The following is a 25,829-nucleotide window of genomic DNA, read 5'->3' as shown; positions in this document are numbered from 1 at the left end:
GGAAGTTACCAGGGCGTAGCTGAGCAGGTATATAAGTTGTAGTGAGGCCCGTGATCGGGGCGTTGGCTTGCGGACTGAAGGACGACTGTAGGTGGACAACCTTTGGGCTAATTGGTGGAGATCGACATCGTGGAAACCATCAAGAAAGACTGTTCGAGATGAATCTAGTAGAAACCACCGGGACTGCAGATAGATAGTCATAGCCTTGTGAAACGTGAGTCATACTCTTGCCTTGTAAATGCGATACTGTAAAATAAATCGTCTAGAAAATCGAACCTGCGAAGGAGCTTTTTTACACTTTGATACTGCAAAAAAAAAAACATAGCCAACCGTGGTAATCGGAAGTGCAGGGGAAAAACAACAAACTAAACACTCAAAAACTGTTTTTTTTAATACAGATGTAGTGGCATAGCACTGATTGTTGGACAGCAGCAGCAACTGCAGGTGGGCACTTAGTGCACACCCCGCTGAGCATATACGCAGATGTACTGGCAGGGCGGAGGAACAGGGGCAAGGGTCATGATATACCTCGTGTGGAAGCCCCTGGAACCTTCTCGAGGTTCAAAGGGAGGCGCTGCTAGGGCGGAGCCAAGCCACACCAAAGGGAATATAAGCAGCAGACAGCAAGAGTTCTGGGGCTGCGGGTTCTGGGATTGGACTCGTCTCGTCATCTCTGTTGTCGTCGTCACCCTCGTCGCTGCCGCCTTCGCCCGATCATTGCGCAGCCGGACAATAGTTGGCTGTCCCGGTCGACGCCGTCAGTGCAACGCGAACAGGGTCGTGTTTGGAATGGGGCGCGCGGCAGAGCGGTCGTGTGTTAAAGAGAGAGGGGGCCCAAGTGGTGGCATGAGCTTGGCAATAACAGCAAAAAAAGAGGGCAGAGCAGTGCCTCCTGCGACGACCTCGTCTCCGGCTGACTGTCGGTCGCACGCCACCTGCACACACAGATGACACTACACAATGAAGGCAATCACAAGGTTGTCATTTCATTTAGAGGAACAATAACATTAATATTACCTAGTTGGAAATCAGCACTTTTTCTTCTATGACAAAAATCATCAACTTATCTCTCAGTCTTGAGTTCTAACAATCCATTTAACATCTGCACATGAGCTCATTCAATTGCTCAGCCTCTAAGGTGGATGTTAGTTTGGAGAACTGGCCACAGTGCATTATAACCATGATGTACCCTGCCCATGTGAATGTTAAAACTTCCTCAATGCTCTCCATTTCAGTGCAAGTCTCAACCCCTACGTCAATACTTCAACAACTGTAATGACTCTGACGACAATAATATAAGAAGAGCCACTTTTATTAGTTTACACCAAAAGGAACCCTACTATAAAATTACATAAGGGACCCTAGGCTTCTTGATTGTCTTCCAGCTTGTGTCTTCGAACGTCCCCACTCCTTGTGCTCTCCGCTTATATATCCCTCAGTCCCCTTTCTCGAATGTTCCCTCGCCTTATTTCCCTTGGCCAATCCCTGTCCTTTCCCTCTAACGGATCTAAACTGTCGCCTCTGGGTTCCACTCTGTTTTCTGCATATTCTCCTTGAAAACTTTCCCTCCAATCACTTGAAAAGCCTGCCTCCTGACAAATCCCTGTGGAGGCCTCTTTCCTCCAATCGGAGACCTTGGTTTATTTTTGAATAGCTGATAGGCTGCACATTGGCTTGGTCATTTTCGATCATTACACAACAATTCCATAGAGGTGCTTTGACAGCTGTGGTAACTGACCGAATACTGGTTTACCCCAGTTGTGTCTTTTTGTCTGAAGGCACTCTTTTACACATTCTTCTTTCTTTAAAGAGGACAAAGCTACCTCGTGATCAACTTCAGACCCGCTTATAGCCAAGTTCTCAATTTGGTCTCCAACACAAGTGATGAGGCCGGAGAGGTGAGCATGCACTGCTGCAGTATTACAATTGAATGTTTAGTTCAAAATGCAGTGTGCTAACGTAGATATTCGTAGTTATGCAGTTTATGTACAGTTATTCATAGTTATAAATAGCGCTGTGTAGCTTTAACTAAACATTTTGTGCCGTGTCTACCACTTCTAACTCATCTATAAGAGCACCATCATGGAACTGATCAAGAATCGCTGCCATATACAGCTCGGTGTAATTCTGTTTCGTGGAGTGTCAAGTATATTTTTTATTTAGCTTGTTAAAGATTAGATATACTCCCAAAGTCATTAACAGGACACCCACACAACAACAATCAACATTTACACCAACAGGTTAAGCCAGAACCTGACACATTTTGCAAAATATCTTAACATTACAAATAGGTTTAAACACGCTTTTTTAAAGTTGTACGTTTTAATAAATATTTTATAAGTATATAACATAAATATTATAAGTTAATCACTTTTATTAAAAAAAATACCAAATCAGTCTTTTGATCTAAGTTCCATATATCAACCATACCAATCCACGTGTATCATTGTTTTCCTAAGTTAATTGTGTCCCCACTTTATATGGTTGCTGGTGACGGCTTAAATTCAGGACTTTTCTTGGATTGTAGACTATCAAAACACCACGAAGGCAATATCAAGTATTTTCGTTCATTTAAAAAAACTAGTAGTTAAACAAATTTTTAGCAAGCTCATAAGTGCACTCGCGCTGTTTAGTTGAAACATGTTCATGTGTTTCCTCGCCTTATTGAAGTCTTGTGTTGAACTGACCTAACCTGGATCGAGCTATAAAGGTCTGAGCACTCCACAGCCAATCGTCATTGTGTTCTCCAATTATCACGGCTACTTACGGTATACACTTTACTACTATACACTACACATTACTAAACACTACACTACTATACTCTACACTATTATGCACTACTCTACTATACATTACAGCACTATACTACAATGATAGCTAATTTATTTAGAACTGCTGGTTGTTGTGTTTAGTTTGTCCTCCCCCCGCACCTCCGATTAGCACGGTTGGTTATTGTACGGTGCGAAAGAACATGCATACTTACGTATCTTTTCTCACTTCCAGCAAAAGTTTTATCCAAAAGCGTTTGGACATGGGCCGCGTGGTGCCAACTTCCCGGCTTCTGTCCGGATCAATGCAGCTGCTACTGACAGTGCTGATGATGCTGGCCACGGTAAGCTGAACAAGGGTCACAGCGTCCCAAGGCAGGAATAATCGGAGTCTAAATTGTTTGGGGTTTGGTCTAGTGAGTGATGGGGATGCTACCGCTATGTAAATGGTTAGCCTACTGGGCTTGCAATACACGGCTCGACGGTTTGAGCTCCTGGCGCCGGCAATTTTAACACTTAACGTTGCTTGCACGATGGTGGCCCACATGAGCACTCATTCAGGCTCAATTCTGCTTAGCTGCTGAGATACACTACTCTGTCCCATCCGGTCATCTATGCTCCCAGTCTCTACCGTCCCTCCGTGTATCGCCCTCTTCTTCTTCCTTCTCTCTTCCCTCCACTGAAACCAACTCCTACTGCAGTACACAGAGCATCGTCTTCACAACCGGCTCGTATTCCTCTCTTAAAACAACCCTTATCTATTCTCTTCTATTCCATCCTGCTACTGCTACTCTATGCCCCAACTACAACCAAGCCTATCCCAACCATTATCACTACCCCTACCCCAACCCATACCACTACCACGACCCCTATGACTACTACTACCCCTAATCACTACCCCTTCCCCTATCACTACCCCTTCCCCTATCACTACCCCTTACCTTATCGCTACCCCTATACGATCCCTTCTGTTGTATGTGGAGGGTCTTACAATATTAATTATTTTATTTTATTGATTCTCGCAAGCTCGTGTCTAGGGGTTTTCTTACATCAATTATAAGACATTCTCCGCAATGGTTAGCAGGTTCATAGATCTGTCCATCAGTACAGGCTTTTTCAAGTAATATGACTCGTGAAATAGAAACAAGCCACTCGGACACTCAGTACACTACAAATCTGAGTATTTAATAGATCAAAGCATCAACTAGTCTCATAATCACGTCAACTCTGCATCATTCTTCTTCTACAATATACATGAAAAACACGTGACCAACCGATGCAACCTTATGCACCAATACATGACGAAGAAAAATACTAATGTCTAGGTATATAATTGGCCAAAGTGCGAACCTTCAACTCATGTACGAGGTTTGGGTCGGGTTTTGCGTCCCTCTGGCGATCTGGTTTTACCCCCTGCTGTTTGTACTCATCCACTGTCAGGTCACTCATCAATGAAGGAGCTTGTTGGTGCTCCTCAAAATTATGAATTTTTTAGCACTGGCAATGTTTTTAGACTCGTCATTTAAATGGTTGGTCAATTCTGACAGAGTTATGGTGTCAGTACCCCCCTTAATCACTTCATCTTTGGGAGGCAGTACACCATTGTTTTAAATAATTTTCTCTGAGTGAATATCTTTTTGGAGACATGCATTCTGTTCTAAGGCGCTAGTGTCAACACCCCCACAAACTCCCTCACTACGGATCGCAAATTCCGCATGCAGCTCGCAATTCATAAGTACAAGCTCGCTCCCTGCCACTCCAGCTTCCAAGCATCTCAATAGATTTGCCTCTTTTCTCATTCTGCATTTCTTTATAGGTTTCTGGCTCTGATTGGGCCCAGATTTGATTGGTACCGTAATGCACACTGTTTAAGATGATTCTGCAGTTCTATCCCAATTATTATCTCTCGGCATGTTGCACAATGTACAATGGGTGAGTCTGTTTAAGGCAAATAATTGCCAATTCCACTAATACCTTACCCAGGGGTCATATGCAGGTGTTCTCACATCCAGAAAACGTAATATTAATTGGGAACAACGGGAAATGTTTTACCTCGAACTATCAGAGCACTCTGAAAATCGTCACAATCCCTCCGAGATCACTGAATTTTCAGCTCCTGTATCACAGAGAGCATTGCCGGTCATGGTTCCTTGAAATGTCACTGATAATTATGACCCGCTGGTCCGAGAGGAATCGGCTCCCCAAGCTGTAACATTTACTTAACACCTCTAGAGTAATATCATTCTCATCTGTCACATCGATCTTCCATTGACTTATTTTCATGTCATCAACGTCTGCTATCTGGGTTAGTTGCTCGGGTATCTCAAAGTCACCCCTTGTCATGGTGACTATCTCTTGATCAGGAAGAGTGTCCTCTCGGTTAATCCTCAGAACACGCCTTGTCTCATGATTGGGTGGTGGTTATCCACCTTTTCTTGCTGGTGGTGGCATTAATAGTGCAGGGCCAGGTTGAGCTGGACCCTGAATAGACTGGAATCAGGGATCATTGTATGGTTGAGCTGCATTTCCCCGAAATCTGGGATTGTCATATGGAACCGTAACATTTTCCCGAGACCTGGGGTTATTCTCAAACCTGACCCCCTTTTTCATTGACCTTGTAGTCCCATAGAATTTTACCCCCCCCCCCTATCCTTTGAGTAATTTCGCAGATCATTTTCCACCACTTGGTTACTTGTATTTTTAAACCTGACCATTGGTATCCAATTTAGTTGTCTCCCAACACTGCCATAGCCTTCAGGAACTATTTCCCCTTCTAGATACAACTGAGCCAGATGGTGGACTGCGGCATTATATTAAGCCAGATGCCCTTTTCTCCGATTGCCTATGTGCACTTTCCTTTTTCAATTTAGTGTAGGCAAGCTGTTTCTGGTTTTAACATCATCCTGACAACCCGAATAATTTCCGGTCTCAAGGAATTAAAGAACATCACCTTGAATACCTGGTCATCCACTGGGGTGCTGCTAACTCGGTTTGCATAGTAAACATGCTTGAAATGTATTATATACTCCCGTGTGTCCTCATCGACTCGTTAAGACATAGCTTTAGCTGCATTGATACCATCTGAAATATCTATATCTTCGCCATATATCTGAATGAACGTCTGCCCAAGACAATCAAAGTTAGCCCTGGTCTTATGTGATAATGACTACCTATTTACCGGCACCTTCATGCAAACTCCAGCAGAACAGAAGTGCTTTCTCCTTTGACTTGTTTAAGTTTCATCTCCCTGTTACGACTTTAACATGATACAAATGGTTCTGTATACTTCTAAACTTATCTTCTGGATCGAAACGTATGACCCCTCTTGATAGCCTCATTCAACCATGAAATTTGTACCACTTAGAGCCCACTTTCTAGATAGCTGGTCCTCATCGAACGTCTCAGTATAAAAACTTTCACATGATGTAGACAGACCATCATCCTCACTGGTAGTTTCCCTATCACTTGACTTCCCCCTACCCCGGAATCTGTGTTTGTCTCTATTTACTTTTATCACATGACTTCTGACTTTTGCATGAGTCTTGCCCATATCGTGATAACATTCTGTTGTGCAATTTACCCTGATCTTGTGATTTGTGTTTATCATGTGATTTACCTTTGTCATGTGGTTTTAGTTTGTTACCTTGGAATGATGATTTTGTTTGTTCAGCCGCCTGACAGACAACCTTTGTCATCCTCTGTCATTTTATGCATATTTGAGAGAACTTCCATCATTTGTTGCATATTTTAGAACTTCCTTCATCTCTGTCTTAAGGTCATCTAGCTCTGATCTACGTATCTGAGTGTATTATGTATGATCGCTTGCTGAGTCACTCTGTTTGGGTGCATCTACAGTATCCCCTGCCAGATCTCGTTGGTCTAAAGTTCTAATAGCATGCAATCATTATCGCTTGTATCATAGCCTGCCTTGCATTCATCATAGCCTTCCTTTCCTCCATCAGGACCTCTTTTTCCATCCTCGTGGCCTCTTCTTGCAGCCTGAGGTTACGATCCTCAGCCATTATTTTTACGTATAATTTCGCTCATATACCATGTAATTCACTTTGGTAATCTGACCTAGAGCTCTGTACTAACAACCACACATAGTTGAACCTAACGCTAATCCAAGGTTTTATCACGGAGAAAGACAAGGTCCTGATATGCCATGGATTAATTTATATTTCATGGGCATCTGTCTGTGGACAGATTCCAGACCTTGAACCACCATTTATTGTATGTATAGGGTCTTACAATATATATGATTTAATTTAATAGATTTTCGCAAGCTAGTGTCTAGAGGTTTTCTTACATTAATAACTATTACAGTAAGACATCAGAACAATTACCAGTGGGCCCTCTTCGTAGGTTAGCACCTGGGAGCCATGCCTTTCACATAGACTGGCAAAAAAATAGGTGTTAAAATGTTCAAACACCAAATATAAACTTTTTGCAAGGATTCAAGTCTGCATTAACCACACGTACTTGTGGTGAACATGCAAACAAACACGCTCTGATAAAATAACATGTAAATTATCTTTGAAAATTAATGGCCCACACCAGAGACGGCCTTCTTTAGGGCCTTGTCACACCAGTGTCAGACAATAGAATGCCAAAAGGCGAATGGTGCACAGACAATGCACTATCAGCACATTTATAGCTCGGTGAGCAGCTACAAAATGGGAACTTTTTGCCAGTAGTATAAAAAGATTATAGGTTTTACCCTTTCTGGCAATAAAATAGGTGGTATTTTGTTTGTTTCCATGTTCACTACAAGTACATGTAGTTAATGCAGTCTTGAATCCTTGCAAAAATGTAAATATATACAGGGTGTTAAAAAAAGATGGACCCAATTTCAAAGCAGTATATTTCACAATGGCAACATGTTACAATTACACGAAAAGTTACAAACGGTTTAATGAGTTATCAAGTTTTACTAACCATTTTATAAATGCTCTTTGTGCCCTCCACCTGCTGTACGGACAACATCGAGATTATAGTTTAATATGTACCAAACGCCTCTTAAAACGTCTTCTTCCACTGAAGTCACCGCTGCCGTGATTATGTTTTTGAGGTCATCCAGATAGTCACTAAGGGTAGCAGAAAAACACGGTCTTTGTGCCACCATGCACTTTGACATTGGCAGATCAATGCCAAAACGCCGTTTAAACGCACGCTGCATCGCAATTAAGGATTCGGTCTTGCTGAACTGCAGAACGCAAACGCCTTGTGTTGTGGGGTCGCCATCTTGCGAATGACTGAGGCTAGGGGCTGTTTGTGCGCTGGCAGAGGCATCTAGCGGTAATCCTTTGAAACTGTATGCCCCGCCCTTTCAAGTGGTAAGAGTTTCATTCATGGGCGTGGTTGCAGAGATATAGCAATTTCAAATCGGGTTCATTTGTTTGAAACACCCTGTATATTTGGTGTTTGAACATCTTAACATCTGTTTTATTGCCAGAAAGGGTAACGCTATTCTTATTATGTCATACTTTGAGAACTTTGAGTTCAAAATGTACATTTCCACGATTGAAATCATGCCCGTTCTCATAAATATTAATTACCGTTAATGCAACCAGACCATGGGACGAGTCTTTCGACTGGGAGGCTGGATATTATATATTTGTATGGTGTTTTCTACCTCCTACAACATTCCAACCAATAATCTCGGAAAAAGGGACCCTGACCCGTGAGGGTCACAGGTGCGATATCACATTTATATATTTCTAGGCATGAGAGTGAAAGCCTCCCTGTTCAGACCATAACTCTGCTACTAGGAATGAAGGCCCTGTTATAATGGGCTCAACATATATGTGGTATAAAAGAGAGCAACTTAAAGAAACCTTGTGATGAACAATTATAAATCTAATATAAATTATGTATTAATAATCATAAAGGAGGACACACCCAAAACTACCCCTAGCACTATCCCAACTAACTCATATTACAACCCCAACCCCATATTACTACCTCTACATAACTAACCCAACCCCTATTACTACCCCTATCCCTATCACTCCCATATCTGTTACCCCAACCCCTATCACTACCCCTACCTGTATCACGACCCCAATCACTTACCCCTACACCTATCACTACCCAAACCCCTAAAACTACCCCATCACTACCCCAACCCCTATTAGTCCTCATTCTCACTACCCATATTACTACCTCAACCCCTGTCACTACCCCTGTTACTATCCTTACCCCTATTACTACCTCTACCCCTATCACTACCTCTACCTGTATCATTACCCCAACCCCTATTAGTCCTCATTATCACTACCTCAACCCCTATCACTACCCCAACCATAACCTCTGCCGCCTATGCTCCCAACTATCACCATAACTACACCACCACTTTTAATGACCACTCTTTATCTCAAACACTTCCATCATGTGTACCAATTTTAGATTCATGTAACATGCTTTGGATTAAGGCGCTGTATACATCTACATAAAATAAGATCCTGGGTGATTTTATCACAAATTGCATCCATTGTGACTGCCACTGTGGCTCCATTGCACCATTTTCTCCTGGTTTCCAACCTTCCCTCTTTATGACGAGTCATATTCCCCAAGGCTCAAACCAACCGTGTCCATCCAGTGCTTTGCCGAGCAGCATTGGCATCTAGTTACCAAACGGATATGTTATAAGATCGCACTCATGACACACTGAGTGGTTTCCACAATTGAACCACAATACTTACTGATCTTGGCAAGGAGCATAAACCATCACGTGAACTCCGGTCGTTCTCGCCCCGGCTTTTGGACAACCATCGAACAGAGACGGTCACTGCATCATGTGCTTTCAGACGCGCTTCTGTGGCAGTCTGGAATGCTCTTCCTTCCGATATCAGGAAGCCACTGGAGCCATGCATTTTAAAATATAGATTGAAAAATCAATTCTTTAAAACTGTGTTGCTGAGTTTGTTGTCCTTCCCCCTCAACCTACGATCAATGCAAATTGGCTATGTACAGTGCAAAAGAAGTCCAACGTATATACAACATCACACATCGAACCATCTTGTGGGTCTGGTGGGCTTGGCAGTGGGGAGGCCAGGCTAGAAGCGGCTTTCAAGAAAGGCCATCATATTGTAATAAAGGACTCTCAGGCGATGTTGTTCTCCGTCTGTCCTTTATTTGGGTTCTTGCTTGCACCCCGCGATGTCTCTGGTCGGACCCGCACCTTCTCCATCTCGTGCCTCCGCACGTCGTTCGAGTCCTCCGCTCTTTCTCTCTGCAGCCACACCGCTGCCCGTGTGCTCCGCACACTCTGCAGCCACCCTGCTGCTCCGTGTAACTCCGCACACTCAGCAGCCACTCTGCTGCTCCACGTACACCGCTGGCCGACGGTGCCGTGACTCAACCTCGTGGCAATCGTGCCACTCCTCGCCAGCACTCCGCGTGGCCTCTCCCTTCTCTATTCTCTCTCGACTCCCGATCCCCTTCCGGTTCTCCCCCATATCCTCCCCCTCACGTGACCCTGACTCCTCCTGCTCACGTGACCCTGACTCCGCCCCCACTCACGTGACCCTGTCCTTGCTCGCATTACATGACCCCCCCCCCCCCCTGTAGAAAAACCCAGCCGTCCCCGGCTGCAACAGAACAAAATAATGCGAGCAACAGTCCAGCAATCAGGCATCACAAGACAAACGGAGATTATAACAACAACAACAACAATAAATAGAATAATTGACGAAAGGAAAGGGACTTGGAACGCGTGCGGGTCGCCGGCCCGTCCCGAACGGGGGGCGGCCCCCGCACAGACCGTGACCGCGACAGGGTTTTAGGAGTAGTGGGATCGGAACCGCCCCCCGCTGTTGGAGTCCTGTCAATTTCAGAGTCCCGTTCCCCAGAGAGACCCGTCGCCGGGGTAGGCCCACCCGGAGTAGAAATCACTGTCTCCATCCGTGTCACGGCCGGTCCGTCTGTAGAAGGCATGACAGGCGCGCTTGCAGGTTGAACAGGCAAAGTCAGTGGCACGTCGGATACAACAGACACCGGCAAGGCAACATTAGGAGATGACGCATCCGAACGTGGCTGCCACGTAGGGTTTCAATCGAGACGTATGCATGTACCAGCGCCGCGATCCAAAACGAACACGCGCGGACTGCGGACTAGGCACCTCAATAAGCACAACCGGCCCCTGCCATGGTTGGTGCAACTTAGGGGAGGTCCCCACCCGCACCTGCGGGCATTGCAGCCAGGCCATGTCCCCCACTCGCCAGGGGGATTCCCCATCCGAGCGCCGAGCGCAACGTTCATTCCGGGCCTGGGTCTTGGCCGTAGCCAATCTGGCCCCCTCCCGTGCCTCCGCCACGCGACAATCGGCGTCCTGAATGTACTCCGGAAGAGGCTTAACAGGACCCTTCGCCTCCGTACCCAGCTGCACGTCCATCGGCGGCACATTCTCGTGGCCGTACATTAAAAAAAAGGTGAGTACCCCGTCGATGCATGAGGCGTCATCCTGTATGCAGAGAGCACCCCAGGGATATGCAAATCCCAATCAGCCTGCTTTTTGCTAACCGTGTGACAGAGCATGGCCGACAGGGTCCGATTAAGCCATTCCACCATGCCATCCGTTTGCGGGTGGTAGGGAAACGTTTGAACTTTCTTGGTCCCCAGTGCAGCACACACCTCGGCCAATAATTTAGAAGAAAAATTTCGCCCTTGGTCTGTGAGCAACCTTTCCGGCGCCCCTTTGTCCATTACATATCCGAACAGGAACGCGTCTGTGGTAGACGCCGCCGACTGGTCGGGCAAGGGCCAAGCCATCGCCCAGCGGGAAAGATATTCCACCCCGACCAGCAAAAATGTATTCCCCCGAGCGGACGGCGGGAAAGGCCCCAAAATATCCAACGCCACCAACTCGTTAATCCGAGACACCTGTATGAACTGCACTGGTGGAACATATGGGTGTTTAGGCGGCTTCCGCCGGGCACAGTCGGGACACGCCCGAATGTGCCCGACGATATCGGTCGTCATGCCGTGCCAGAAGTAGTCCCGCTGCAACGTCAACAAGGTTTTCTGCACCCCGAGATGTAACAACGTCTCGGAGTGCAGAGTCCGAAGCAACTCGTACCGTAACGAGGACGGCACCACCAGACGCCAGCGATCATGCAACCCTTCCCTCCACATCAGCAACCCATCCCGGAGAGCGGCTCAAGGCGTCCCACCGGACAGCGGGCCCCCCATCCCCTTCGCAGCCCGACCCCGCATGGCTCCCAGCGGCTCATCGAGCAATTGCTCACGAACCCATACCGAATGCGGCAGGTTCAAAACGCCATCAGCCGGTCCCGGACACATGGGAGCCTCGGGCACCTCAGCCGGTCCCGGGCATATGGGAGCCTCGGGCACCTCGACAGGTCCCGGGCATACGGGAGCCTCGGGCACCTCGACAGCGGACACAACAGGCCGAGGGGATTGCGGAACCCGCGTACACCTATTCGTGCCCGAAGCGCAAGCGCAAGGGGACCCCGGTGGCAATCTGGAGAGTGCGTCCGCGTTCGCGTGACGCGACCCCTTCCGATACTGAATATCGAATGAAAATTCCTGCAGCGTTCCAACCATCGTGCCAATTGGCCAGACGGTTGGTCAACTCGCAGGCCATATTGCAAAGCCGCATGGTCCGTGCGCATAATAAACGTACGGCCGTACAAATACGGCCAATATTGTCGAAGAAAATGTACAATGGCCAAAAGTTTGAGGCGAGTAACGCAGTAACGGGTCTCCACAGCAGACAACACACGGCTACCGTAAGCCACCACACATTCAACGCCATTCCTAGATTGGGAGAGAACAGCCCCAATTCCGGTGTCACTAGCGTCAGTATCCAGAATAAAAGGTCGAGTGAAATCTGGATAGTCTAACGTCGGTGGCGACGCCAAACGATCGCGCAGGCCCTGAAACGCCGCCTCTTCCGTCGGTCCCCAGCTGAATCTCCGGCCTTTAGCCATAAGGAGGTGCGACGGCCTAGCGATCGTGGCAAAGTTTGGAATGAACCGGCGGTAGTATGAAGCGAACCCAACGAACCGACGCACCTCGCCCACTGAGGCCAGAGTCGGCCAGTTACGGACGCACGCCGTCTTCTCCGGGTCCGTGGCGACCCCGTCGGAACTGACAATGTGGCCCAAATAGCGCACGGATCGTTGTAAGAGGTGACACTTTTTGGGCTAAAATTTCAAATTGGCAGAAAGCATTCTGGCAAACACCATGTCCAACCTCCGCAAATGTTCCTCAAACGTGCGGCTGAAAACGATAACATCGTCTAAGTATATCAAGCACGTCTCCCACTGCAGACCCGTTAACACGAGCTCCATCAGCCGCTGGAATGTCGCGGGGGCGGCGTTCAAGCCCATGGGAAAACAATTAAACTGAAACAATCCCTGCGGCGTCCGGAAAACCGTCTTTTCCCTCGAGGACTTGTCCAGGGGAAGTTGCCAGAATCCCAATGAGAGATCAAGAGTAGAAAAAAAATTTGCCCCAGACAAGGCATCGAGGGAATCGTCCATACGCGGCAGGGGGTACGCAGCCGCAACCGACACCTTATTTAATTTGCGAAAATCAACACAAAACCGCAGCTTCCCATCCTTTTTCTTCACAAGGACCACCGGCACGCCCCACGGACTGTTGGATGGGGAAATAATGTCAGCGGCCAGCATCTCCTCCACTGCGCCGCGAATGTGATCCCGCTCCGGCGGACTCAACCGATGCGGGTTCATCCGAATCGGAGCGGCATCCCCCGTATCAATGTGGTGGGAAAGCAAGGAGGTGCGACCCAAATCGAAATCGTCCGCACTAAAGACGTCGGAATACCTCCCCAACAGCGCATGGAGCGCGGACCGCTGGTCCGCAGTCAAAGACATATTTTCCCGGCACAACTCGGCAATCCATCGATCGTCCTGTGACGTGGAGACCGATACCCCCCCTACAAGGCCTCGGCGGTCCTGATCGCCATGGCTCGTGAAAGCAGTCATAGCGTGAGCCAAAACCGTTCCGGTCGGTACAACAACATTATCCGCGCTCCCATTCAACACCTGTAAAAACGGAGGTTGACCCGGCCGGACAATCGTCTGTGCCCCCACCAGCGTCAAGCCACCTGTTATAACAGTAGACGGTGATAACAAAACACCCGCCGCACCCTCGATTCCAGGCACCGGTTTCCGATACCGCAGCGGAATAAGCATCTGCGAGCCAGGCGGAAAATCAACCGATACCTCGGACAGCGCCTGCACCTGACGGTCAGGAGCTGCCTGGGCCCAGGATGACGGCAAGAATGAAATACACCGACCCCCCGGTAATTTGATACAATTGTGATCCACCCTTATTTGAATGGGCATCTTGGCTAGGAAATCGGTCCCCAACAAATAGGGCACCGCGAGGGACCTGGAAATCAATACTGTCCCAGAAGCGGAAACCCCCCCAACCGATATACTGGCGTCCACCTGACCCACAATGCCCATACTACCCCCATTCGCCGCTATGCAAGAGTCGTAAACCGGCCTCACCCGCCCCGGCGGAATGGACAAGAGGTGAAATATCACATCGGAGATAATAGTCGCGGACGCTCCCGAGTCAACCAAAATGCGCACGTCGATCCCTTGGATCGACCCCGGCATGGTCGACGAGCCAGTAGCGGCCGCAACTACCCTTCGTGCCAATTTGCGCCACTGCGTAAGCGAGCGACACGGACCACTGAATGCCCCCCCGTCAGTAATGGCACCCGGCCCGCGTAGCGATGGTGATGCATGAGATGACAGGCCTTGCCAGGTGTCTGATGCGTACCGACTTGCCTGTCGTGGGTGGTCCTGCCCCGTCGCGTCCATGACCGAAGCCTCCTGCTGGGGCGGCTGTTGAACGCGAGCTCAACATTCTCTGGCGAAGTGGCCTCTACGGCCGGAGCGGAAACACGCCAGATCGGCTCGCCGTGCAGCACCCCCTCTGTCTTGTCGCTCCTGCGCCGGCGGCCCTGGTCGCAACCCCGCTCCTCCCCAAGCCGGCCACTGGGTCGATGCCGCCATCAGCTCCTCAGGACCCCTCTCATCCTGAACGTAGATGGGCTTCTTCGGGTCCCCCCCTGTTGCACCGCCGTCGATGGTGGGGCTCCTTGTCCACGCTGTCACCTGTTTCCACCGGCGAAGGTTGAATTGGGCATCCAGGCACTTAGCCGCCGTCCGGGACGTTAACTTTTCGTGGCCGCACACGGGCATGGGAATGCCCAAATCCCTGGATAACTCCAACATTTTGCCCAGCATCAAGGGTTCCAACAAATCGGGCTCCGTCTCCGGATACGCGGCCATAGCTAGCTCGATCACAGCGCTCCGGAATGCCACCGGCGATTCTTCAGGTGCCCGTTGCCGCTGCATGAACCTGCGATGTGCATCGTCCGGGGGCTCATACGCCTCCGCCATTTCCTCAAAGACCCCCTGTAGCGTCGTCTTCTTAGCGGCTTTGATGGAACGGAAGAACCGGACGGACTCGTCGTCAAGAAGCATTGGCAAGACCTCCAAGGCTTCCGCATCCGTCCATTTAGCGGATCGTACCGCCGCTTGAAAACGGCAATCTCTGCCAATGGAGAACTCTTTGACAGTCGTTAGACGATGGCTGCGGGTCCCCACGCCGCCGTCATTCGCCGATGGTGATCCATACGGCAGCGACAAGATGGCATCACTCTGCAATGTGTTCAAAATAGCGGCTCCCCGTCGGTCGTCTCCGACCCCGCCCAAGATGGCGGCTTCCCGCGTTGGAGGCGGCAAGATGGCGGCTTCCCGCCATTCCTCCCCGACCACGGCCAAGATGGCGGCCTCGTGCCGCGTGGTGGAGAGGGCTGGAAGCGACGGCAAGGCCCCACTCGGCTGCTCCCTGCTCGGGCTCCCCGGACTCGTCGTGGGCGTCACCAGGGTGCATAACTGCGTTAAAACAGCCTTCAGCGACTCAAGTTGGGCCGCCACATGTCGCCATCCCTCCTCGGCGCCCACCGTCGTAGACGGTCCTGCTGAGCTGGCAACATCCTGCACTCCCGGCGCGTTGCCCGTCCCTGCGTCGCCTCTGCCTTCCATCGTTGGTAGCGCCACCGCCGGAGAAAGGTCGTCGTCGTCTTCAAAAATGGTGCAGAAGATGGTGCAGGTGTGGTTTTTCTTCTGAGCTGTTTCGACATGTCTCACTTCTCACCCCAGTGTAATAAAGGACTCTCAGGCGATGTTGTTTATTTGGGTTCTTGCTCGCACCCCGCGATGTCTCCGGTCGGACCCGCACCTTCTCCGTCTCGTGCCTCCGCACGTCGTTCGAGTCCTCCGCTCTTTCTCTCTGCAGCCACACCGCTGCCCGTGTGCTCCGCACACTCTGCAGCCACCCTGCTGCTCCGTGTGACTCCGCACACTCAGCAGCCACTCTGCTGCTCCGTGTGCTCCCGCACACTCTGCAGACACCCCGCTGCTCCACGTACACCGCTGGCCGACGGTGCCGTGACTCCAAACTCGTGGCAATCGTGCCACTCCTCGCCAGCACTCCGCGTGGCCTCTCCCTTCTCTATTCTCTCTCGACTCCCGATCCCCTTCCGGTTCTCCCCCATATCCTTCCCCTCACGTGACCCTGACTCCTCCTCCTCACGTGACCCTGACTCCGCCCCCACTCACGTGACCCTGTCCTTGCTCGCATTACAATATTGTGCTAAGTAGGTGGATGAAGAGTCGTTTGTCCCATTCATTGCTCAGATAACCCGGGGCCAACCCCTCCCCTCCATCAGTGATTTTATTTCACTTCAACAGTTTTTTTTGCATGTTTAGTTTGTCCCCCCCCCACCTCCAATTAGCATGGTTATATACATACTGTGGGAAATAATTTCAACATGCAACTCCATTTCTTTACTTTTTTTATTACGACGCATGCTGTCTGCTATTATCTGCAAAGGAGTGGATCATATTGTGAGCAGAAGATGTTAGTCCATTAATAAACTGAATAAATATTGTTGGAGACAGAGATTTCCAGAACACCAGAGTTGATGGTGAAGGTATCCGATTGCCTACTAACAACTGAACATATTGACCTATATGGAAGAACGTTAGAATCCAAACTTGGAAATAGCAGTTGATCCCAAATGATGGTAGCTTGGAAATTAAGATTCCAGACACGGTCAAAACCTTTATAAATGAAAAGGGCTACGATCTTAGACTCTTCAAAATGTTCAATGGTAAGCCCCATGCATGAATTACTTAAACTAATACCTGTAGATCATGCTTGATGTAACACATCCTAGCAATCACCGAGGAAATTATAATCTTCATTCTAATGGCAGTTGATGTAGATACAGATCAATAATTACAATTTCACATTAGGAGCAGTGGAGTGTATCGCTGTGATGTCTCGTTCGTATTTGTGAATCGGACATTGCATCGCGTTATACGTTGTGCTGTCTGTTCTGGGTGACCACAGTCGTACACTATTACTGCAGAGTTTTTTTATTTTACATTTGTACATTAGGTATCCGCATCTGCCATGGTTTGTGCAGTGGATGTGGTTTAGGCTAGACTATGCGTTTCGTGGAAGATCAAACCCAGGGATTTTCTGCTTTGGATTTTTCACAAGGTGTTTGTTTGTGAGTTATTTTGAACCCCATTCAGCTCTCCAGGCTTAATCAGGGTTGAATTCGCATTGTTGAATGTTAAGCGCATGGGTCCAAAAGAGCTTGCGTGACTTAACGTGATGAAAAGGGATACTATTGAGGTCCTGATGAAGGGGAAGGCAACTGTATTCCTCAATTCGCAGGACTTCTCGGAGTGTTGCAGCATTGTGATAGACGGGTGGAGGAGAGATTTGTACAGCACGGGTAGCCAGGGTGTTGGGGTCCACTTGAGGGTTCCAGTGATGCACCGCATTGTAGTGTTCAGTTGGACATCAACAAGTCGAGTGTGACAACTTCTGGTCCATCCTGGTGCAAAATACACGGTTACAGAGTAGACAAGGGTACTCATTGATGTCTGTAGCACTGGTGGTGATGCTCACAAGCTTGTGCTTGTCAGTTTCTGGACCAGGTTGACCCTTGTAATGGTCTTTGTAGCTACCTTTTTAGGAGGTCATGAAAAGTTGGCGTACAGTCCACTCCGATATAGGTTGGAGTGGGGTCGTGTCACACTGTTTAGGCAGAAGGTCAGAGTGTGCATTGCGCTCCTATTATCAAGATGAAATGCAGTGACTTGTTTTCTGGGAAATTGGATTGAGCCTCCATTTCCGGAAATATTCCCCCATGGTGTTTCGGTCTTGGTTTAGAGTGGATTTGATGTCATAGAATGTGGCTGCCTGCGTTGCAAGGGCAAGGTTATCTGCATATACACATTTGCATGACCAGGTTGGTGGCATTTCACTGGTGTAGACATTGAAGAGTGTTGGCACGTACTGAAACTTGTGGCAATCAATTGTTGAGGAACCGGTTGAGCTGGATTTCTTTTGCCCATATACAGTGAGGGAAAAAAGTATTTGATCCCCTGCTGATTTTGTACGTTTGCCCACTGACAAAGAAATGATCAGTCTATAATTTTAATGGTAGGTTTATTTGAACAATGAGAGACAGAATAACAACAACAAAAATCCATAAAAACGCGTGTCAAAAATGTTATAAATTGATTTGCATTTTAATGAGGGAAATAAGTATTTGACCCCCTCTCAATCAGAAAGATTTCTAGCTCCCAGGTGTCTTTTATATAGGTAACGAGCTGAGATTAGGAGCACACTCTTAAAGGGAGTGCTCCTAATCTCAGCTTGTTACCTATATAAAAGACACCTGTTTACAGAAGAAATCAATCAATCATATTCCAAACTCTCCACCATGGCCAAGATCAAAGAGCTCTCCAAGGATGTCATGGACAAGATTGTAGACCTACACAAGGCTGGAATGGGCTACAAAACCATCGCCAAGCAGCTTGGTGAGAAAGTGACAGCAGTTGGTGCGATTATTCGCAAATGGAAGAAACACAAAAGAACTGTCAATCTCCCTCGGCCTGGGGCTCCATGCAAGATCTCACCTCGTGGAGTTGCAATGATCATGAGAACGGTGAGGAATCAGCCCACAACTACACGGGAGGATCTTGTCAATGATCTCAAGGCAGCTGGGACCATAGTCACCAAGAAAACAGTTGGTAACACACTATGCCGTGAAGGACTGAAATCCTGCAGCGTCCGCAAGGTCCCCCTGCTCAAGAAAGCACATATACATGACCGTCTGAAATTTGCCAATGAACATCTGAATGATTCAGAGGACAACTGAGTGAAAGTGTTGTGGTCAGATGAGACCAAAATGGAGCTCTTTGACATCAACTCAACTCGCCGTGTTTGGAGGAGGAGGAATGCTGCCTATGACCCCAAGATCACCATCCCCACCGTCAAACATGGAGGTGGAAACATTATGCTTTGGGGGTGTTTTTCTGCTAAGGGGACAGGACAACTTCACCGCATCAAAGGAACGATGGACGGGGCCATGTACCGTCAAATCTTGGGTGAGAACCTCCTTCCCTCAGCCAGGGCATTGAAAATGGGTCGTGGATGGGTATTCCAGCAGGAAAATGACCCAAAACACACGGCCAAGGCAACAAAGGAGTGGCTCAAGAAGAAGCACTTTAAGGCCCTGGAGTGGCCTAGCCAATCTCCAGACCTTAATCCCATAGAAAATCTGTGGAGGGAGCTGAAGGTTCGAGTTACCAAACGTCAGCCTCAAAATCTTAATGACTTGGAGAAGATCTGCAAAGAGGAGTGGGACAAAATCCCTCCTGACATGTGTGAAAACCTGGTGGCCAACTACAAGAAACGTCTGACCTCTGTGATTGTCAACAAGGGTTTTGCCACCAAGTACTAAGACATGTTTTGCAGAGGGGTCAAATGCTTATTTCCCTCATTAAAATGCAAATCAATTCATAATTTATTTTATATGCGTTTTTCTGGATTTTGTTGTTGTTATTCTGTCTCTCACTGTTCAAATAAACCTACCATTAAAATTATAGACTGATCATTTCTTTGTCAGTGGGCAAACGTACAAAATCAGCAGGGGATCAAATACTTTTTTCCCTCACTGTATCATCAGTGGAAACGCTGACTATGGAAGAAAACTACTGGATCAGTTACTGGCTTGCAATTCAACCAAATGTAAAAAAGGCAGAGCCATTTTAGAATACGTATGGCATGAGGCAGTAGTACTCTGGGCAGTGTGTTAAGACGCCAGTGTTTTAGATACACAATGTTTCACTCCTGACCTTGCTTTTCACATTTCTCCTGCCTGATTGCCATCCAATATTGCTTGGCTGCCCTAGCAATCTCTCCGTATCAATCCTTACAAACCAAAATTATTTTCTTTCCTGCTTCCCGTTTCCCACCTCCCTGCCCTCCTACTTCATTTCCTTTCCCCTGTTCTTTCTTATCCTTGTATTGTCTGCCCGTAATCTTGGTATCATCTTTGACTCCTCTCTCGTTCTCTATCCAACCACATTTCCGCCACTACCTGTTCCTGCCGCTTTCACCTGCAAGTAAAACATCTGACTTGTACTCTGCTTCGATCACAGATAGTGCTGTGGATGGGCGGGTGTGAAAGTGCTGCCTCCTACTATGTGAACGAGAGATCGTTTGAAGGGACCTCGGAAATAACTAATTGGACCTTTTTGCCAGAATCAAAGTAAGAAAAAATTAAATAGGTGTTACCCTTGCTGGCAATAAAACAGGTATTAAGATGTTAAAACACCAAATAGATACCTTTTTAAAGGAATAAAGTCTGCATTTAACACAGCAATTGTGGTGAACATGCAAACAAACATGCTCTGATAACACTGGTCTACAGCTAAAATGCGTACGAAGTAAATGTAGTTTAACTTTACTAATTCTGCGTCACTGAGAATGAAAATGCTTAAAATTGTTGATTGGCTCTAGTTTTCAAGATGTGCTACTGGGTCAGAATATACGACCCTTGACTTGGGAATGGCGGAGGAGAAGGGATCTCAATTTAAACCAGAAATGACTAAAATACATATTTGACTGTATCTATAAATAAATGTATGACTGGGTTTCGGCAGTACTTGCTTTTTGAGCAAAACAATGAATGATGCAATCTGAACCTGGTATTGCATGATACATGATATGAATTGCATGATGTTATCCCTAGAAGCCATGGAAGATGCAATCATAACTAGGCAGGCATCCTGCTGCTGAACAAATTGTGCTATATCAGCTCTAGAAATCCATAGTGCCGTGCTCTCTTATTTGTCAGTGTTTGATTTTGCAAAGGGACACATTTCTGTATAGCCAAAGTGAGCAGAGATGCCTCGTACTTGTGCGAACAAAGCAGATAACTTCTGCTATGTTTGTGGTGAAGTGACTTTTACATCACAAAAGCACAGTATAACCACTAAGGTTAAGAAATCCTATCTCCTTTATTTTGGCTGCAAAATTGGAGATCATGACAATATGTGGGCCCCACACACGCTGAGACACTAGTGCAACAAATGTTTGCCAGTGGTTGAACAGGAAATGGAAATATATGCCTTTTTGCAGTGCAAATGATTTGGAGAGAGCCAACAGATCATATCAGCAATTTAACACGTAGGCTTTCGCGACCAATGTTATTCATAATCAACGATTTTTGGGTTTAGATCGCGTTTATTTATAAATGTGTCGTAACCCTCCACCACCCGACACGGCCAATCAGTAAAAAATGTGTCACGTTGACAAAGACAAATAGTTCACTGCTTTAGCCCACCGGTGTGTTGAAGCAACAACATTCACAATTTGAGTACGACGTTTCGCTGGTAATTACAACCAGCATCATCGGGCAATTCGCCAGAATGGTGAGGCTCTCCTGTGTCTCCCGTTCTTATATAGAGCAGCAGCAGGATGACGTCATCATTAACTCATTAACTCATCAGGTGCAAAGATTCAAGGGGGGAGTGATTGTAATTATATACTAGATTAGTAATCAGGCTATTGTTACGATGCGAGTTGTAGATTAGTAATCATTTGGAATGTGTTTTATTGTGATTATGCTACATTAGTAATCAGTTAGTGGTTGTTTCCCTTATAAGTAATTGTAATGTATCTTATTTAATAATACGCTTCCAGGCCGCACTAAGCCTGTAGCTGTCTGAGCGATTAAAGTTATTTCTGTTTCTCTCAATTTCAATCGATTCTCTAATTAGTCTTTGCCAGTAGTAACTAGTTTTACACAACACTTCCACGTTGTCAAAATCAATTGAGTGTCCCTGTTGGTATGCATGTTCTGCTACTGCCGACAGTTGTGTTTGTGATAGTTTAATATTTCTCTGGTGTTCTTTTAGTCTTACACTAACGTTACGCCCTGTCTGTCCAATATAGCATCTGCCACATACACAATTAATCCGATATACACCTTCTGTTGATAATTTAGGTAATTCGTCTTTAGTGCACGTTACTAGTTGTTGAATTTTGTGTACTGTACCAAATCTTACTGTAATGTTTTGCTTTTGCAAAACACGGGCTAATTTATCAGTTACTCCTGAGATAAATGGTATTTTTATTGTTTTAATAATCTGATCGCTTTCAGCAGTGTTGCTTTGCGATCGTGATTTGGCTTTTAGTGCTCTGTTGATTTGAGCATTATTGTAGCCATTCTGTCTTAGTGCTTCTTTAACATGTTTAATCTCTCTCACTAGACTTTCACCATCTGACACTACATTTCTGAATCGCTAAAGCATTTACATTTAAATATAAGCAATAGTGTGTCCATGCATGATTGGAATATAATCGATACTATAACACAACAATCGGCTGATAATGCGTTTAATCTAACAAATGCTAACCAAATTAACAAATTTTCTAGACTTTACAATAAACAAATCCCTATTAAAAACGAACAATTTGAAAACAAAACCGTAATGAACTTGACTAACATTGATTTAACCACTGACATGATTTCTGTCCTTTCTAAAGGCCTTAACTTTGCCGTTACCCCACGCACAATTCCAGTGGATGAGATAATTGCTGAGGTAGAATCCGCAGTAAGACTCCTTCCACATAATGAGGCAGAGATGACTAGACACGAGGTTGCCAAAATTATTCAGAATAGTAAAGTACCTAAAGTAAATATTAGCTCGAACGAGGCAAAAGCCTTAAGAGAGCTTCGTCTAAACAAAGATATTCAAATCCTAGCAGCTGACAAGGGCCGCACTACAGTAGTGATGTCACGAGCCGATTATGATAATAAAATTAAAGATTTATTAGAGGAAAGTACCTACATTAAAATTAAACGAGATCCAACTAATACTTTGGAACGTAAGACTACTGCAATCATTGCAAATTCATTAATCCCAAAAAATGAGCAATTCCTAATGAAGCCAAGGGCTTCAAAACCACCTAGACTGTATGGGCTACCAAAGATCCATAAAGTCGGCATCCCTTTACGACCTATAGTCAGTACAATTGGCTCTGCCACCTATAAATTAGCAAAATATGTAACTAAACAAATTCAGCCTTACATCGGTAGGACATCATCATTCATAAGAAATTCAGAACATCTTGTGAATATGATCAAAGATATTAAACTTAACCCTAATGATATTTTGGTGAGTTCTGATGTGATTTCGCTATTCACTAAGGTTCCAGTGAGCGAGTCGCTTAAATTACTTGATACACTGGTAAAGAATACAGGTTTACCAAAAGATATTCCGAAACTCGCAGACCATTGTTTAAATAACACTTACTTCTTATGGAGAGGCGAATTCTTTAAACAAAGGGAGGGAGCAGCAATGGGCTCTCCTTTATCTCCTGCTATAGCAAATTTGTACATGGAAAACTTTGAAACCAGAGCACTTGCCTCGAGCACATTAAAACCATCCTTTTGGTTTAGATATGTGGATGACACTTTGGTTGTCTGGCCACATGGTAAAGATACACTTAACGATTTTCTAAATCATCTCAATGCACAAAACCCGGCCATTCAGTTCACCATGGAAATGGAGGTGAATAACACACTCCCGTTCCTGGATATTTTACTTGGGCATGGCCCAAACGGTAAAATAACACACAGCATTTACAGAAAGCCAACGCACACTGATGCCTATCTGAATGCAGATTCGCATCATCACCCAGCTCAGAAATCCTCTCTTATCAAGACGCTCATACATCGGGCTAAAACAGTGTCAGATGGTGAAAGTCTAGTGAGAGAGATTAAACATGTTAAAGAAGCACTAAGACAGAATGGCTACAATAATGCTCAAATCAACAGAGCACTAAAAGCCAAATCACGATCGCAAAGCAACACTGCTGAAAGCGATCAGATTATTAAAACAATAAAAATACCATTTATCTCAGGAGTAACTGATAAATTAGCCCGTGTTTTGCAAAAGCAAAACATTACAGTAAGATTTGGTACAGTACACAAAATTCAACAACTAGTAACGTGCACTAAAGACGAATTACCTAAATTATCAACAGAAGGTGTATATCGGATTAATTGTGTATGTGGCAGATGCTATATTGGACAGACAGGGCGTAACGTTAGTGTAAGACTAAAAGAACACCAGAGAAATATTAAACTATCACAAACACAACTGTCGGCAGTAGCAGAACATGCATGCCAACAGGGACACTCAATTGATTTTGACAACGTGGAAGTGTTGTGTAAAACTAGTTACTACTGGCAAAGACTAATTAGAGAATCGATTGAAATTGAGAGAAACAGAAATAACTTTAATCGCTCAGACAGCTACAGGCTTAGTGCGGCCTGGAAGCGTATTATTAAATAAGATACATTACAATTACTTATAAGGGAAACAACCACTAACTGATTACTAATGTAGCATAATCACAATAAAACACATTCCAAATGATTACTAATCTACAACTCGCATCGTAACAATAGCCTTATTACTAATCTAGTATATAATTACAATCACTCCCCCCTTGAATCTTTGCACCTGATGAGTTAATGAGTTAATGATGACGTCATCCTGCTGCTGCTCTATATAAGAACGGGAGACACAGGAGAGCCTCACCATTCTGGCGAATTGCCCGATGATGCTGGTTGTAATTACCAGCGAAACGTCGTACTCAAATTGTGAATGTTGTTGCTTCAACACACCGGTGGGCTAAAGCAGTGAACTATTTGTCTTTGTCAACGTGACACATTTTTTACTGATTGGCCGTGTCGGGTGGTGGAGGGTTACGACACATTTATAAATAAACGCGATCTAAACCCAAAAATCGTTGATTATGAATATCAGCAATTGTTACTGCTGCATGGCGCCTCCAGTTGGGAAAGGTGTGTCAAAGAAGAAAGTGGGCTGTGCACCAGAATCATTGTCACTTGAGTCAGACGAGGAAGTGGATGAAACTTCTGGTCCTGAACCATCAAGGTCACATCAACCAGATTTTCTACCATCCTTCTCCTCTGAACCACACCTCATAACACAAAGTGAACTGAAAGACCTTGTCAGGGATTTGGAACTACCCATGAGTAAGGCAAAGCTGTTGGGCTCCAGACTGCAGCAGTGGAATCTCTTGCCAGGTGATGTTTGGGTTTTCCATGTTCCATGACCATCAAAAGGATCGTGTCCCATTCTTCTTCATGTAAGGTGATCTTGTAGCCTGTAACAAATCGATGGTGTGATGGCAGCCCTCAACATCGTTCATGATCCAGATGAGTGGAGACTGTTCATTGATTCATCAAAGTTGAGTCTTAAAGCTGTTTTGCTGCATAATGGCAATGTTTAGCCATCAACTCCAGTTGGTCATGCAGTCCATATGAAGGAAACCTATGACAACATGAAACAACTTTTGAGGTGCATAAACCATGACCAACATCAGTGGCAGCTTTGTGGCGATTTGAAGGTTGTTGCTCTCTTGCTTGGTCTGCAGACTGGATACACAAAATGCTGCTATTTTCACTGCGAAATGGGATAGTCGTGCGAGCGTTTCCCACTACATCAAGATCGATTGGCCACTCCGACAGTCATTGGAGCCTGAGAGGAAAAGTGTTCAGCATCCACCAATTGTTGAATCAAGGAAGATGTTGTTACCACCCTCACACATCAAGCTGGGTATGATAGAGAACTTTGTCAA

At 46.2% G+C, this 25,829-nt stretch overlaps 1 protein-coding gene across 1 annotated transcript in view; it reads left to right on the top strand.

The window, feature by feature from the left end:
- The first annotated feature begins 3,033 nt into the window (after nt 1-3,033).
- Nucleotides 3,034-25,829, top strand: part of LOC133359846 (deleted in malignant brain tumors 1 protein-like) — a 72,787-nt gene continuing 49,991 nt past the window's right edge. Inside the window, exon 1 of the mRNA XM_061578400.1 lies at nt 3,034-3,112. Within this exon, the coding sequence (XP_061434384.1) occupies nt 3,074-3,112 (39 nt within the window). The 5' untranslated portion in view covers nt 3,034-3,073. The remainder of the gene's footprint in view (nt 3,113-25,829) is intronic.

Source organism: Lethenteron reissneri, chromosome 66 (genome assembly GCF_015708825.2).
Source record: "Lethenteron reissneri isolate LAM-NWPU_2019-01 chromosome 66, ASM1570882v1, whole genome shotgun sequence".
Taxonomy (NCBI): Eukaryota; Metazoa; Chordata; class Hyperoartia; order Petromyzontiformes; family Petromyzontidae; genus Lethenteron; species Lethenteron reissneri.
The sequence above is the reverse complement of the archived record's forward strand: the minus strand, read 5'-3'. Positions and strand labels throughout refer to the sequence as shown.